This window comes from Chiroxiphia lanceolata, chromosome Z, assembly GCF_009829145.1.
Source record: "Chiroxiphia lanceolata isolate bChiLan1 chromosome Z, bChiLan1.pri, whole genome shotgun sequence".
NCBI classification, from domain to species: domain Eukaryota; kingdom Metazoa; phylum Chordata; class Aves; order Passeriformes; family Pipridae; genus Chiroxiphia; species Chiroxiphia lanceolata.
Genome location: NC_045671.1, coordinates 22,679,578 through 22,692,964, shown reverse-complemented (window position 1 = coordinate 22,692,964; position 13,387 = coordinate 22,679,578). Strand labels below are relative to the sequence as shown.

The 13,387-nt window shown below is 43.5% G+C and overlaps 1 protein-coding gene across 1 annotated transcript; it reads left to right on the top strand.

Moving 5' to 3' along the window:
- The first annotated feature begins 274 nt into the window (after window positions 1-274).
- On the top strand, window positions 275-12,851 carry LOC116780534 (translation initiation factor IF-2-like). The gene is made up of 2 exons (XM_032675679.1): window positions 275-982; window positions 12,693-12,851. Exons 1-2 carry the CDS (start codon window positions 275-277, stop codon window positions 12,720-12,722), a joined length of 738 nt encoding a protein of 245 aa, XP_032531570.1. The 3' UTR covers window positions 12,723-12,851.
- The last annotated feature ends 536 nt before the right edge of the window (window positions 12,852-13,387 follow it).

The following is a 13,387-nucleotide window of genomic DNA, read 5'->3' as shown; positions in this document are numbered from 1 at the left end:
ATCCCTTAAAGGACATAGAAGGGGGAAAAAAAATCAATTTTTTTCCCTTCTTAATTTTGACATAGAGGGTCTGGTAATGAAAGGACCTGCTATTCTTACTAATCCTTACCTGAGTTTTCTGGCTATATTACTGCTTATAACCAATGCTCTTAAAACATTATGGGGAGTAGGGAAGGTAGTGTTGTTTTTGTTGTCTTGTACTAGGACAAAACTAACCTCGAGAGAGAATTTACTGGGATGTTCTGCAAAGGGGCCAGTTCCTGGGTGGCAAGGGATGTGGATGAATTTAAGCAGGTTCTTAGGGCGTCTAACACCCCCTGTTGCTTGGGACTTCACATCAGAACAAGTATTCAACCCCAACAAACTGACACGTCGTTTGATGGAAGGATGCCTTGCCTACCCCGATCAAAACCAGCAACTTCTCACCCTGTACTGGGGCCTGGCCTGTGCCTATCAAGCTGCTGTTCAATACTCTAAAAAGACTATGACTGAGCCAGGGAAAGCTGACCGAAGCTCCCAGGCTGCCCCGCCGCCGCCCCCTGTGGGAGGGCAGCGGCAAGCTGGCCCGGGCCTCTCGGCACCCAGCCCGAAGCAGGCAGCAGTGGCCCCTGCGAAGGGGTGGCCAGGGCCAGGGCCGAGGCCGGGGCCGCAGAGACAGGCCCCCCGGGCCCGCCCCACGAACAGCTTGTGCTGGAACCGATCCTGTCGGCTAAGCCTAGTCGGCTGGGCTGGTGCGGCCCCGCCGCCTCCCCACCATGGGCGGGAGCGGCTGGGCCGAGAGACGTGGGGGTGCCGTGGCCTAGGCCAGGGAGGCAGAGTGGCCCCGCAGCCCCCGGGCTCGCCCCACGAGAAGCCCATGATGGAGCAGATGGGTGCATGGGAGAAGACAGTCACCCGTGGGAGGCCCAGTATGCAGTGGGCTCCTGCAGGAGATTTGTGGCCCGTGGAGAGAGGAGCCCAAGCTGGAGCAGGTTACTCCCAAGTAAGACTCGACTCATGGCCATGTGGGGAACCCACATCGATGCAACTCATCCATCAAGGACTGCATCCTATGGAAAACCCATCGAGGTGCAGAGATGCCCTGCACTCCATGGAGGAATGAACTTCGGGACGGCAGATATGGAAGACCTGCGGCCTGGCAGGGGAACCCACGTGGGAGAGGTCCATCAAGGACTGTTTCCCCTGGGACGGACTCCAGAGAACAGGGGAAGGACTCAGAGCTTTAGCTCCCTGTAGCCCGTGGTGAAGACCGTGGTGGAGCAGGCTGTCCTCCTGCAGCCCATGGAAGGGTGACTCACAGGACAGCAAACCTGGAAGACCTGTTGCCCTATGGATGGACTCCTCTCCCTGCACTCATGCAGGGGGAGGAGGGAGAACATGGAAGGAAGGAGAGGTGGTTGGAAAGTGTTTTTAAGACTGTTTTATTTCTCACTCTTTAGCTCTTATCCTGTGAATACTAAATTTTAGTATTATCCCCATATTGAGTCTGTCTTGCCTGTGTGACCTCTCCCAGCTCTTAGTGATTTTCATGGTTGCCTAGAATCTGGCCAAGGTCAACCCTCAACAATTCACCAATCTTGACTCCTGGAAGCCAATACTTACTATCTCTTCTGAAAAAAAATTAGGTGTTCATGAAACTGCCATGGCTTAGGGCTCCGTTCAGTTAAGCAGTGGGTTGTCAATACCAGAGGTGTTTTGGGGTGTTATTCATGTAGCAAGAGCTTCATCTTGACACAAGGGTCAGAGGAGGCACAAGAACGCTGTTGCTTTAAACAATCCTCACAACAATGATAAGTTGAAGAAGAAGAGGTGAAAGACACTTTCTCCTTTTCTAATGGCACCTTTGCAGTGCTGGGTACTTCTCTACCCCCATAGAAAGGATCCTGACTAATCTCTTCCCATCCTGGTTGTTGGATCAGACTCCCACAGTGTGAAACCTCTAAAGGTGATACCAGAATTTCCACCTTAAGCACTCCTGAGGCTTTGATATTGCTTTTCCCTGTAAAGTGTTCTGAGGTGAGTCTTTTTCAATCAAACTTTGTACTCAAAAGCTTTCTACTGCCTTGAAAAATACTCTCCAGGACATCCATGCTTCCCACCCTATCCCAGTCCACCCCACTGCAGTGGCAACCTTCAGAGGCTGCTTGTGGGTGGCTTGTACCAGAGGTGTGCGTGGGCAATGGACACTCAGGGATGTTTGAAGTGCAGGGTTCCCATGTGCCTAGGAGGTACGTTTTCACTGCTCCTCTCCCTAGGACTGCTGCATCTTTGCTGTGTGTGGCACACACTGGGGCAGCAAGACTGGCCTCCGAATGCAGAGTAGGCATAACCCCCTGCAATATTCCATCTTAGCGTTTTCCTTGTTAACCTACTTCAGCTTCTTGGGTACACTGATGTATCCAACGAACTCAGAAGTATTTGGCATTATTTGGCAGGAGTTGGCTTGGCTTACTTGCTTCTTTCTTTATATTTGACTTATGTGTGGACCTACAGGACTCTTCTTTGTTTATCTGTACATGCTGAGCCTAGTTACACAAATGCAAACAGGAAAATGAATAGGTGTATGGTAAGTTAACTCCTGCGCAAAACTGGCATTCCTAGTTATTTTGTCATTTCCTAATGGGAAGATAATGAAAAGCAAACCATTAAAGATAATGAAAAAAATCAGGTTGAGAAATCAAGCCCTGAAATAGAAATGATATTTCTGAAGTGGATGTCGCCAGCTGTAAAATAATAATCTCTGTGGTATTGCTACATATAGATGATAAACACTTCTCACAGAAAGGAGATAGATAAATGGGATGAGAATTATTTCTGCAGTGAGCTCTCTGATTTGTGAGATTTCTGGGATTTGAATGATCTGGTTTTTACTCTTGATGGTAGTTGTTTACTTTTATTTTCCTTCTGTTTTAAATGTGGAAGGAGGGGAAACGAACATCATAATACATATATTCTTTTGGCTTAATCTGATCACAAAGGTTACAAGCTCCACCAACTGTGCCAGAAGAGCTTGTAAATTTTTGAAGTTAAATGAAGAGATTAGGTTTGCTGAACACGCAAAAGTCTATCATCTTTGCCAGTGAAGAAATTGAGCTATTAAACTATTTGATCCACAACTGTTTGGCCTGAAGTCTCTCACAGGCAGGCTGATCTTCATTCTCCATCCCACTTTTTGCCAGGTACAATTCCCCAAAACAGCTGAACCCCAGAGGAGCCCAAGTTTTCATGACTGGAATCTTTGTGCGCTAAGGCGCACATGGTGGGGTTTGTCTCACTTGTTGTTAGCTCTCAGACACGGGGTATGTCATCTAAGCTGGCTGTCCAGCTCTCCCTCTAACCATCAAAGATACCTGTGAAGACAGCAAGCTGGCCTCAATGTGGAATGAGCATACCAGGCAGGAATGCTGAACCCCTGTCTCCTTTCTCTGGTCATGGAGGCACCTGGATAACTAGCTGCCACCTAACTCCCCATGTTGATCAGGTGGTATGAATTCCACCCAAAGAGCTAACCCAAATGACAGATAGATAAGATGGCTGGATGGTCACCCATTCCAACACCCATGTGTGTATGGGATACACTAGCTATGTCTTTATGTATAAGTCCTGTCTCTGGGAAAGGGCTAACTGTTCATTTTAATTAACTATATATTCCAGTTTCTTAAGAGAACAAGGTTCATGCTCTTTGTTCTGCCTGCCTATCTTCCTCTCACTCAAGCCCTTTTTTATAAGCTCATTTCTCTGACTTCCTCTACCCCTAACCTCACAAAGATTTAGTTTTCAGATGCCAATTGGCATTACTTGAACACAAAAGGTGAATTATGTCCATACCCCAGATTCACCTACATCTTATAGGTTAGAACCCCCTCTTAAGAAATGTGGACAGACAGGCTGAGGAGAGCACTCAGCCCTTTTCACCCTTTTCCTGGATGAGGGGCTGGAGACACACTATAATGCTGCTTCTTCTTTTGAGAATGCACGCAGGATCACTCTAGAGGAGAAAATACAATGCACAAAGAATCATGTCTTGCCAATACCATACAAGGAGTCTTTCTGCTGTGCCTTTTGCAACCGTATTTGCCTATCTCGCTTTGGTCTCTTTAGCCATCAGCACGCTTGTAGCAAATGTGGGTAGAGTCCTTCTCAAATCTTTGTTTGCAAAGCCCAGCCATGAGGATGACTTTGAGCATGAATCTATTACTCACAGTAACTCCTGTAAGTGAATTACAGTAGTAGCTGTTCTTTCTTCTTCTCTGTCACTTCCTCAGACTCCTGCAGAGATGTAGTAGTGAACCCCCAGACTACTGCAGAAATCCTCCTGTTAGATGTTAAAGGCAAGATCTTGAAATGAGTGTACTACTATTTTACAGACCTGTAGGTTATTTGTTTCTACCTGCACCATGTTCAGATGTGTTTCTGCGCCATGTTGTCACCTGCAAATGCCTAAAGAGCAGATTTCATTAACACACATCTATTTTTTCAACCATAGTCCTTTATCGAAAGAGCTGTGAAAAGATCCTGGTTCCCAGAAAAAGCTACAAGATGTCCTTCAGCACAACCCTTGCCATCTCACTTTAAAGCCATTTCTTTCTTTCTACAGTTTGTGTGTTTTTCCTTTTTGTCTTTTCCATTTCACCTAATGATTTCCCACATCCCAAGCACTTCTCAGATGTTTGGACAGCTTCACTTGGATGCAACTACCTTCCTTAAAGCAATCAACCAGCTCTCTTGAAAGCAGAGGTGTTATGCTGGCCTGATACCCTTCAGCTGGAAGAACAACAAGCTGTTGTTCTTTCTTTCATTTTTCATTAATCATCATATCATTAATCATTCCCTTCCATTAAAATTTGTCATGTACTCTTGCATACTATTACAATCAAGCTAATGGGCCTTTAGATACAAGTTCACTTTCTTAATTAGGGTTACTATATTTACTATAGTTCTCAAGTCATGTGGATTCCTCTCCTTCACAGCTTGACAAAATTATGTGGACTGGCTGCCAGGTCTCCGAGAGTCCTGCAGTGAGGGATTTGCTCGCTGCCAGCTCTCAGAGTTTTGCATCTCCACCAAGGAGGTATTTTCAGTTTCCTGACACTCATCCCATATCTGTCCTCCTTTTCTCCAGATTTTAATGTTCTTACAGAAAACCAAAGCTGAGGTTCATTTAGTGTTTTCACACACCTACACCAACTCAAATCCTCTCAGTGTAAAAACATCACTTCTTTTCTTCTTGTCTCTAAAATATTTTTTATTTTAGAGACTTCTTGTCTCTAAAATATTTTATGACTTTTTTTATTATTTCCTTTTATTATTACTATTTAATTTCCTCTGTAAATTTCTAACTCAGTTTGACTTTTGGCAATGTTTACCCCAGCCCTGTGCTTCCTGGCCTCCAAACCAAAGTTTTCTTTGCTTATTAGCTATGCTGGACTTTCTAAGGGGATTCTCCATCCATTTTTGTCTGTAGCCCCTTCTCGCAAGTTTTCCTCCTTTCCTCGTGAAATGAATTCCAGAGAGTTCCTTGCAGCTTTTATTGAAAATAAATTATAGTTCTCCTTCAACTGAAGTACCTTACAACTCCTTAGACTGATTGACCTCACTAATCAGTTCACCTTCTGAAAACTGTGCTTTCAGAACTGGTAATCTGACTTATTTCCATCTATGCCTCCATTTCATCTAAAAGCTTGGCAAACGGCTCAGTTTAGCTCTGAAATTAATGTTAGTCTTTCCACTGGTTGTAGAAACTTGGATCTGTCCTGTTTAAATGTTCTCCAGGGCTGAGGGTGTAAACACAACATTATGGGCCGTGGTTTCAGCTGCTTTAAATTGCTACAGCTCTGCTGGACTCTGGCCAGTCAAGTGGAGTCTCCCTTGTCTCAGAAGCGGAAGTTTTCATCAAAGTCTTTTGGAAGCAACTACAGTCTCTTAAATTACTAGAAAAGAGATATTTTGCCATCTTTCCACAGAAGAAACTGCAATAAAATCTGTGTTCTCACACTGCTCATAGTAGTCTCCAGATTAATTTACTATATCTGTCACAATATATTATCAATGCCTTCCAAGTGCATTACCTCATTTGAGAGCCTCTTCTTTTTGTATGCATCAGATGACAAGAAAAATTTGATGTGGTACAAATAATCTTAGGATTATTTGCATGCCCAGACTCTCCCAGTCCTCCTACTTGTGGTGATTACAAGTTAGGGTTCAGATAATGGCAACAGTAATGAGAGACTGAGATACCAGCACCAATCTTCAAAATCTCCAGTGAGTTGAACAGAGCAGGCTACAAAGGGGCCATAGGCTAGTTATGATATCAAAGTTTGACAAAGTGGTAGCACACTGAATTGGACAGCAAGATTACACAGTCTGAGAGTGTTAGATCATCATTGCTTCTTCCCCTCTTCAGTACACTACACCACATCTCTATCACCAGGAGCATCTAAAGATATACCAGAGGAGAGGAGGACAGAGAAGTCAAAAGGATCATAGCACAAATGAAATGTGCCAGTTACCTATGAGGACATTTTGTATCTTAGGGCAAAATAATACACTTGTGTAAGGTTAAAGGTGAAGTTTTTCAGCAAAAAGTCATAATAATAAAAAAGTCTGTAACGGCTTTCTGCCACCGACCATACAACATTAATAATTTCCTGATAGTGTGCTGCTACTCATTCAATATTAATGCAGTGTTAGCTGGTGCTAAATAGCTGCTTACACTTGACATGCTTTGAATTATTTGCATGTGTAGCTCCTCTGTATTGGCATTTAAACAAAGGGAGGCATGAATTCCAGAATTCAGCTGTCCTTTCTTTCCTGCATCTCCTAACCTATATCTATTATAAAATACATACCAATCTTGTCATGGGGTGCTTGATTCATTGTAATAGGTAGGCTAAGAATGGAAACGTGGGTCTCAGGGATCACTGCCTGGTACAGGAACACAAGTTAGCAAACATTAGCCTAAGAACAAACTACTTCATTTTTGACAGGTATTATAGACTACTGAGGAAACAAAAAATCCAGCCATCTTTCTATTTTTAGCTCTCTGATTGACACTGTGCCCACTTCAGACCGATAGCAAGCCTGACTGCTGAATGCTGCGCCAACAGAGAGGGGAGTGCTGTAGGGCAGGAGGAGGGAGCCAGAGGCAACAGCTGAGAGAGGAAAACAGAGGCAAAGATGAGTACCTCCCCCAAAGGAAGGGGCAGCCCTTTCAGTGATGGATGCCTGCTAAAACTTTCAATATGCTTCACAATAACATCACTGTAGTGATGAATGAACTGAGACTGAGCTAAAGAGAAATAACTGAGCCTGAAAATGTGTCCATTTCCAAATTGTTCCTCTCTTGAGGTATTGAATACTGTTTGATGTTAGACTAGTGCCACTCAAACCATTTGGACCAATCCAACATCAAGCCCAGCTCTCCACAGTCAATTAACTGGTCCATGACTTCTTAGCCTACACTATCTCTCTGGGGCAGTGGTCACACACAGTTTTCTAAACATTGAAAATCCTCAAAATACATAGGAGTGTCACCAAAATGCAAGTACCCCTTGATCCTCTGTAGTTTATAGTGAAGTAATTTCTGACGTGGATTGTAGATTATTATTGACATTGAAGAACAAACAAACAGGAAACCTCACCCTCTCTTTCTATCTTAAGTGCAAAATATTGCTTCCTCTTTGGAGGAAAAATCCAAGTCCCATATGCATAGACACTAAGGCAAAAAACTCATTGTAATTTATATTTATGCTATACCAGGTATTTGGGTTGTTTTTTGGGGAGTAGGGTTGCTTGGTGGGGGGTTTTTTGTTTGTTTTGTTTTGCTGTTTTTTGGGGAGTTGGTGAGGATTTTTATTTGGGTTTTGTTGTTGTAGTTTGGTGGGTGTGGGTGTTTTTTGTTTGGTTTTAATGATAGCACAGATGCCTACATAGTAAATTTTAGCCTGATGACACAGTCTTACTTTTCTCAGTTGCTTTCTGCAGACTCCACATATTCTCTGGGGTTTCTGGGATCCTCAGTTTAAAGAAAGTACTCACTGTACTATGTGGCAGCACAGAGATGAGGCTCCAGTGCACTGCGGTTCTAGACACTGTTTTTACAGCAGTGTTAGAAAGTTGAATTCTAACCTTTTTGGGAGGGTAAAACACTGTGGGGAAATGGAGAAACTGACATCATTAAGGTTTATCAAACCTAGATAACTTGGGAGAGTGGGAAAGTCTGACAAAATCTATTGCTTAATCTGCTGGGTTTATGAGCTTGGCATGAGATATTTAGGGAACTGTTAGTGTGTAAAATGTGAAAGTGGGAATTTAAAAGTCTATTAGGTATTTCTATGCTTCTGTTGATCTGGTGCCTCTTCACTGTTATGCCTTGTAATCTGCATATATCTTAATGCATGTAATATTTATGCATATTCTATAGTTTGCATGGAGTTTAATCTGATATCTTCTGCCATTTAGATCAATCCAGTTTGGAAAAACCAGCAGAACTGCAGTTAGTTCTATGCTGGCTGTCACCCACCAACCATCATGCATTTTCTTCTTGCTTTTCAGCCATAACAAACATTATCAATTCTTTATTTTCCCACACTGGTGCCAGCTGCAGTGACAGAGAAACATGCAGCTCTCAAGGATAGCAAATGAGCAAATGTGTCTCCCAGGCTGGAGGCTCAGCAACAGATGATGGCTGGACAGTACTATGCTGAAAGCTTTGGGGAAAGGTTTCCCCAAATCTTTGGGAAGAAGTGAGACCTTTGGGGTCTGCCAGCACTCTTAGTGGAGGCTGGGTAGAGGATGCAGCAAGTCCTGGCTGGAGCAATCCTGTCATCCTCTGTTCATAAGTAACTTTACTTTTGTTCTTTCAGCTCAATCAATTGCTTATGGTTTGCAAAGACATGAAAATGTTGATATGCTCTCACATGGTCAGGAAACAACCTTCCTTATTTTACAGTTCACACACAGAGAAAGTGCTTGGAGATGGAACAAGTCACTGCAGCATAAGGCAGGTTGTGCGCTGGCAGTGCATCAGCTGCACTGGGGAAACACTGCATGCTCCTGTCTGGTGGCTGTCTGCAAAAAACAGAAGGTAGGTCTTTGCCCTGGGGAACAGGGTGCTTCTCTCTTTGCCATTATGTGGAATCTGGAAAGCTGTCTGCAAGCTCATCTGACCATGATGGTAGTCTGAAGCCTCCCTATCCATTTCTGATGTCTTTTATTGTCCTTTTCCTATAGCTTGCTGTGATGTTGCCATGATGCTTTTTACATGAACAGTACTAGTGCAAATTTTATGGTGGAAATTTCCAGCTATCAGGTTTGATCTTGATTGTTGTCTCAAATTGATATTCCAATGCGTCATTTTAGTCAGCATCTATTGCTAGAGGGTTTTTTAAGAACAAACAATTATTTAGATGCAGGAATTCACTCACTTGTAGAATACTTTATCTAATAAAGATTTGGCTTGCTATTTTACATTGTTCTTCCTCATGAAGAAAGCTATTATGACTCTGTAAAATTTGCCATGTACCTACTCCCATTATAAAACACACAGCATCTGAAAGCAGTAGCAAACCAATTTTCTTATTCATCTCCTTCATGGCCTTGTGTTTATTCATAGGTCTGAGATAAAGAGATAAAGACTTTCCCTTGTAATATGTTGGCTCTTTCAGCAGACCATTTTCTTTCAGCATGGCAAACAATGTACACAGAAATAAAATTGTGCATGCTTTTTATTCTGCTGGTACCTGAAGAAGCTTCTAATATTTTTTTGCCATTACTAATTCATGGCCTTTTGTTTTTTTACAAGCCCATAACAATATTTAACCAGATCCATAGTTCTCCAGCTGGAAACTGCAATTAATATTAGAATCATATCATCATAGATTATCCTGAGTTGGAAGGGAACCACTAGGATCATCAAAGTCCTGTTCCCGGCCCCACACAGAACAATCTCAAGAATCACACCATGTGCCTGAGAGCATTGTCCAAATGCTTTCTGAACTCAGACAGGCTTGGTGCTGTGACCAGTTCCCTGGGGAGCCTGTTCCAGTGCCCAACCACCCTCTGGGTGAAAACCTTTTCCCGATATCCAACCTAAACCTCCCCTGGCACAGCTTCATGCCACTCCCTCAGGTCCTGTCACTGATCATGAGAGTGAAGAGATCAATATCTTCCCCTCCTCTTCCTCTCGTGAAGAAGTTGTAGACTGTAACGAGGTCTCTCCTCAGTCTCCTCTTCTCCAGGGTGAACAGAACAAGTGACCTCAGCCACTCTTCATACGGCTTCCCCTCTAAGCCCTTCACTGTCTTTGTAGCCCTCCTTTGGATGCTCTCTAATAGCTCTACATTGCATTGCATTTTTACATTGCAGTGCCCAAAACTGCACACAATATTCAAAGTGAGGCCATACCAGCGCAGAACAGAACGGGACAATCCCTTTCCTTGACCAGCTCGCGATGCTTTGCCTGGTGCCCCCCTGGACATTGTTGGCCCTCCTGGTTGCCAGGGCACTGCTGACTTATATTCAGTTTGCCTTCAACCAGGACCCATGGGTCTGTTTCCATGGAGCTGCTCTCCAGCCTCTCATTCTCTAGTCTGTCATATATCCAGGGTTGCCCTCTCCCAGGTGCAGAATCTGGCACTTGTCTTTGTTAAACTTCATATGGTTAGTGATTACCCAGTCCTCTAATTTGTTGAAGTCTCTCTGTAGGGCCTCCATGCCTTCAAGGGCGTCAACAGCTCCTTCCACTTCAGTATCATCAGCAAAACTTAGTAAACCTTCAAGTCCTGAATCCGAGTTGTTTATGAAGATGTTGAAGAGAGCTGGGCCTAGAATGGAGCCCTGTGGAACCCCACAGCAGGTCACCAACGTGCTGTTACCCCACTTGCTGTAATCCTTTGTACCCTTTGTGCCATCAGCCAGTTGCTCACCCCCACATGATGTGTTTATCCAGAAGGATACTGTGAGAGACAGTATTGAAAACTTTTCTGAAATCCAAAAAGATTACATCACCTGGCTTCCCTTGATCAGCTAGATGGGTTACCTCGTCATAAAAGGAAATCAAGTTTGACACACTGGACTTTCCCCTCATGAACCTGTGCTGGCTCTGACCAATAACTGCATTGTCCTTCAGGTGTTTTTCAATACCTCCCAGAATAATCTTGCCCTAATTTTGCCAGTCACTGAAGTGAGACTGACAGGCCTGTAGATTCCAGGGTCACCCTTCTTACCCTTCTTGAAAATGAGTACAACATTACCCAGCTTCCAGTCAATTGAAGAATTTGGTCCAGATTCCCAAGACCATTAAAAATCATTGAGAGAAGCCTTGCAATGACATCAGCCTACTCTTTAAGTATTCTCGGATGGATCTCATCAGGATTATTATTGTATTAGTCATTATTAAGCCCTTGTCATGTTTTTGTCCCTGGCCACTAGAAATGAGTGCTGAGCTCTTAGCATTGAGGCAGGTCTAAAATCTGACATCATAGTCAGATGTGATTGGCCCTGACTGGTTAATGCCATTGGTGTTGATGCGATGTCAGACACTGGAAAATGAAGGATTCACACACACTCACTGCTGTTAACAACTCTTCAGTGGGATGTAGCTATTAAATGAGTGAAAGAACTCTGTCCTGCAGTGATTATTTCTCTCCTGGACCAGCATATGTGACTGTGTGAGAGCAGTTTACACTCATGGGGCCGTACAAGGATCTCATTCCAGCTTAAATTGTGTCTGCTTTGAAGTCAAAGAAATTCCATTAGCAAGGAACAAGTGTGAGATCAGAATCAAACACCAAAGACTCGTGATCTTCCTATTGCTAAGAGGCAAGTGTAGAGACTTCATTCTTCAGAGCTTGCTGCTGTGTGAGCTGACATGTTTGCTTTGCATAATTATAATTGACTACAGCCATACCCAGGGAAGGGAGTGGTGATGTTCAATGCAGGCACACACACACAAAAGCCAAGGGCCGGCGCCTGCAGAATATTGATAACAGAATAATGCTGGTTGGCAGAAGGGTGAATGTGTAGCAGCAAATCTCTGAATCTCATTCACATGCACTTTGAAGACCACTGGTACAGCTGGTTATGGAAATGAAAAGAATTATAACTGTGACTCCTGCCTCCTTCCTCCTGAGTTGCTTTCAGAACAAATACTATACATGTGCCAAAGTACCTACAACAGGTAACGTGCAGAATGAAGAAAAGATCACCTTTTCATATGTGGGTTGTGAAAGAAAACATGCTGTTTTATGACAGCACATGAGGGAGGATCAAAGTCACAGAGGCAAAGCCTAAGATTTAGCACGGAAAGGTCAGGTGCAGTGCTGTCTGAACAGCCTGTTTAAAAAACAGCAGCTCTGGGATTATCAAAAGCTTTACACATCACTGAGTATCTAAGTTTGAATTCTCTGCCACCCTGTTCCAGCACGGACAGCTCCTGGCAGGTCTCCCACCTTTATGCCCAGTGTGGGAAGTGGGAGCCCTTCAAGCCAAGACAGCATATTTTCTGGACATTTTGTAACTCTGCTCCAAGGATTCCTGGTTCCTGATTGCTCTTCTATTATGTTAGCTGTCCTGTCAAATGTGACAGCTGGGAGATTTGAGGGAGAGTTTAGTTCTGCCTGCCCATATTTTTTTCTCTTTTCTTCTCCCAAAAACTCCAGAAAACTAAATGCTGATCTCCTCTCTCTTTTCAGATGACCATGACCAATGCAAACACCAGATAATGGCTTCCTCAGCTGGAACTCCTCCATCTTGGCAGAGCCATGGCTGCTCGCTGATGTTCCCCCACAGGGAGGGACCTCTCTATTTGCAGGATGTTGGTAAAGCTGTTAGAAGCACCACATGGACCTTGTTTGAACTCATCAGAAATAGTTTTTCTGTCGACGTGGGCAGTGAGTATAGATTAGATTACCCTGTAGATTGTTCCAGTGGTTTCTGGGGCTCCAGCTAAAATAGCCTGTTTCGAGATCATTTGAACATAAAGAGTTTTTAAATATCCTTTATTTTCCTTGATTTTGCTGAGTAGAGACTGTCCTTTAGGCTGAAACATCTATTTCTACAGTGCTCTCTTCAGGAATTAAGAATGGAGATCTTTATATTATCCCAGTAGTGTGATGTAGAAGTGGAGTTATCCAGCTAAAATCAGCTCTTTTTGAAATTAAATAATTAATTATTTATTTTTCTGAATTATGCTCTAGAGATCCTTGTATTTTCTTACTCCTAAACAAAGTAGTTGTACTGACACTCTCACCTGGCATCCCACTGGGGAGGGTATGTACCACTTCCAGTCCTGGCCCATCCCTGGAGAGGCTGAGGAATTCATAGAATTGAGAATCATACAGTGGTTTGGATTGGAACGAACCTTAAAGATCAACTCTTTCCAACCCCC

Excerpts from the sequence above, each read along its gene's own strand:
- LOC116780534 (XM_032675679.1), top strand. The coding sequence starts at position 275 with ATGTGGATGAATTTAAGCAGGTTCTTAGGGCGTCTAACACCCCCTGTT. Across the intron at positions 983-12,692 it reads CTGGAGCAGGTTACTCCCAA|ATGACCATGACCAATGCAAA; the intron begins GTAAGACTCGAC and ends CTCTCTTTTCAG.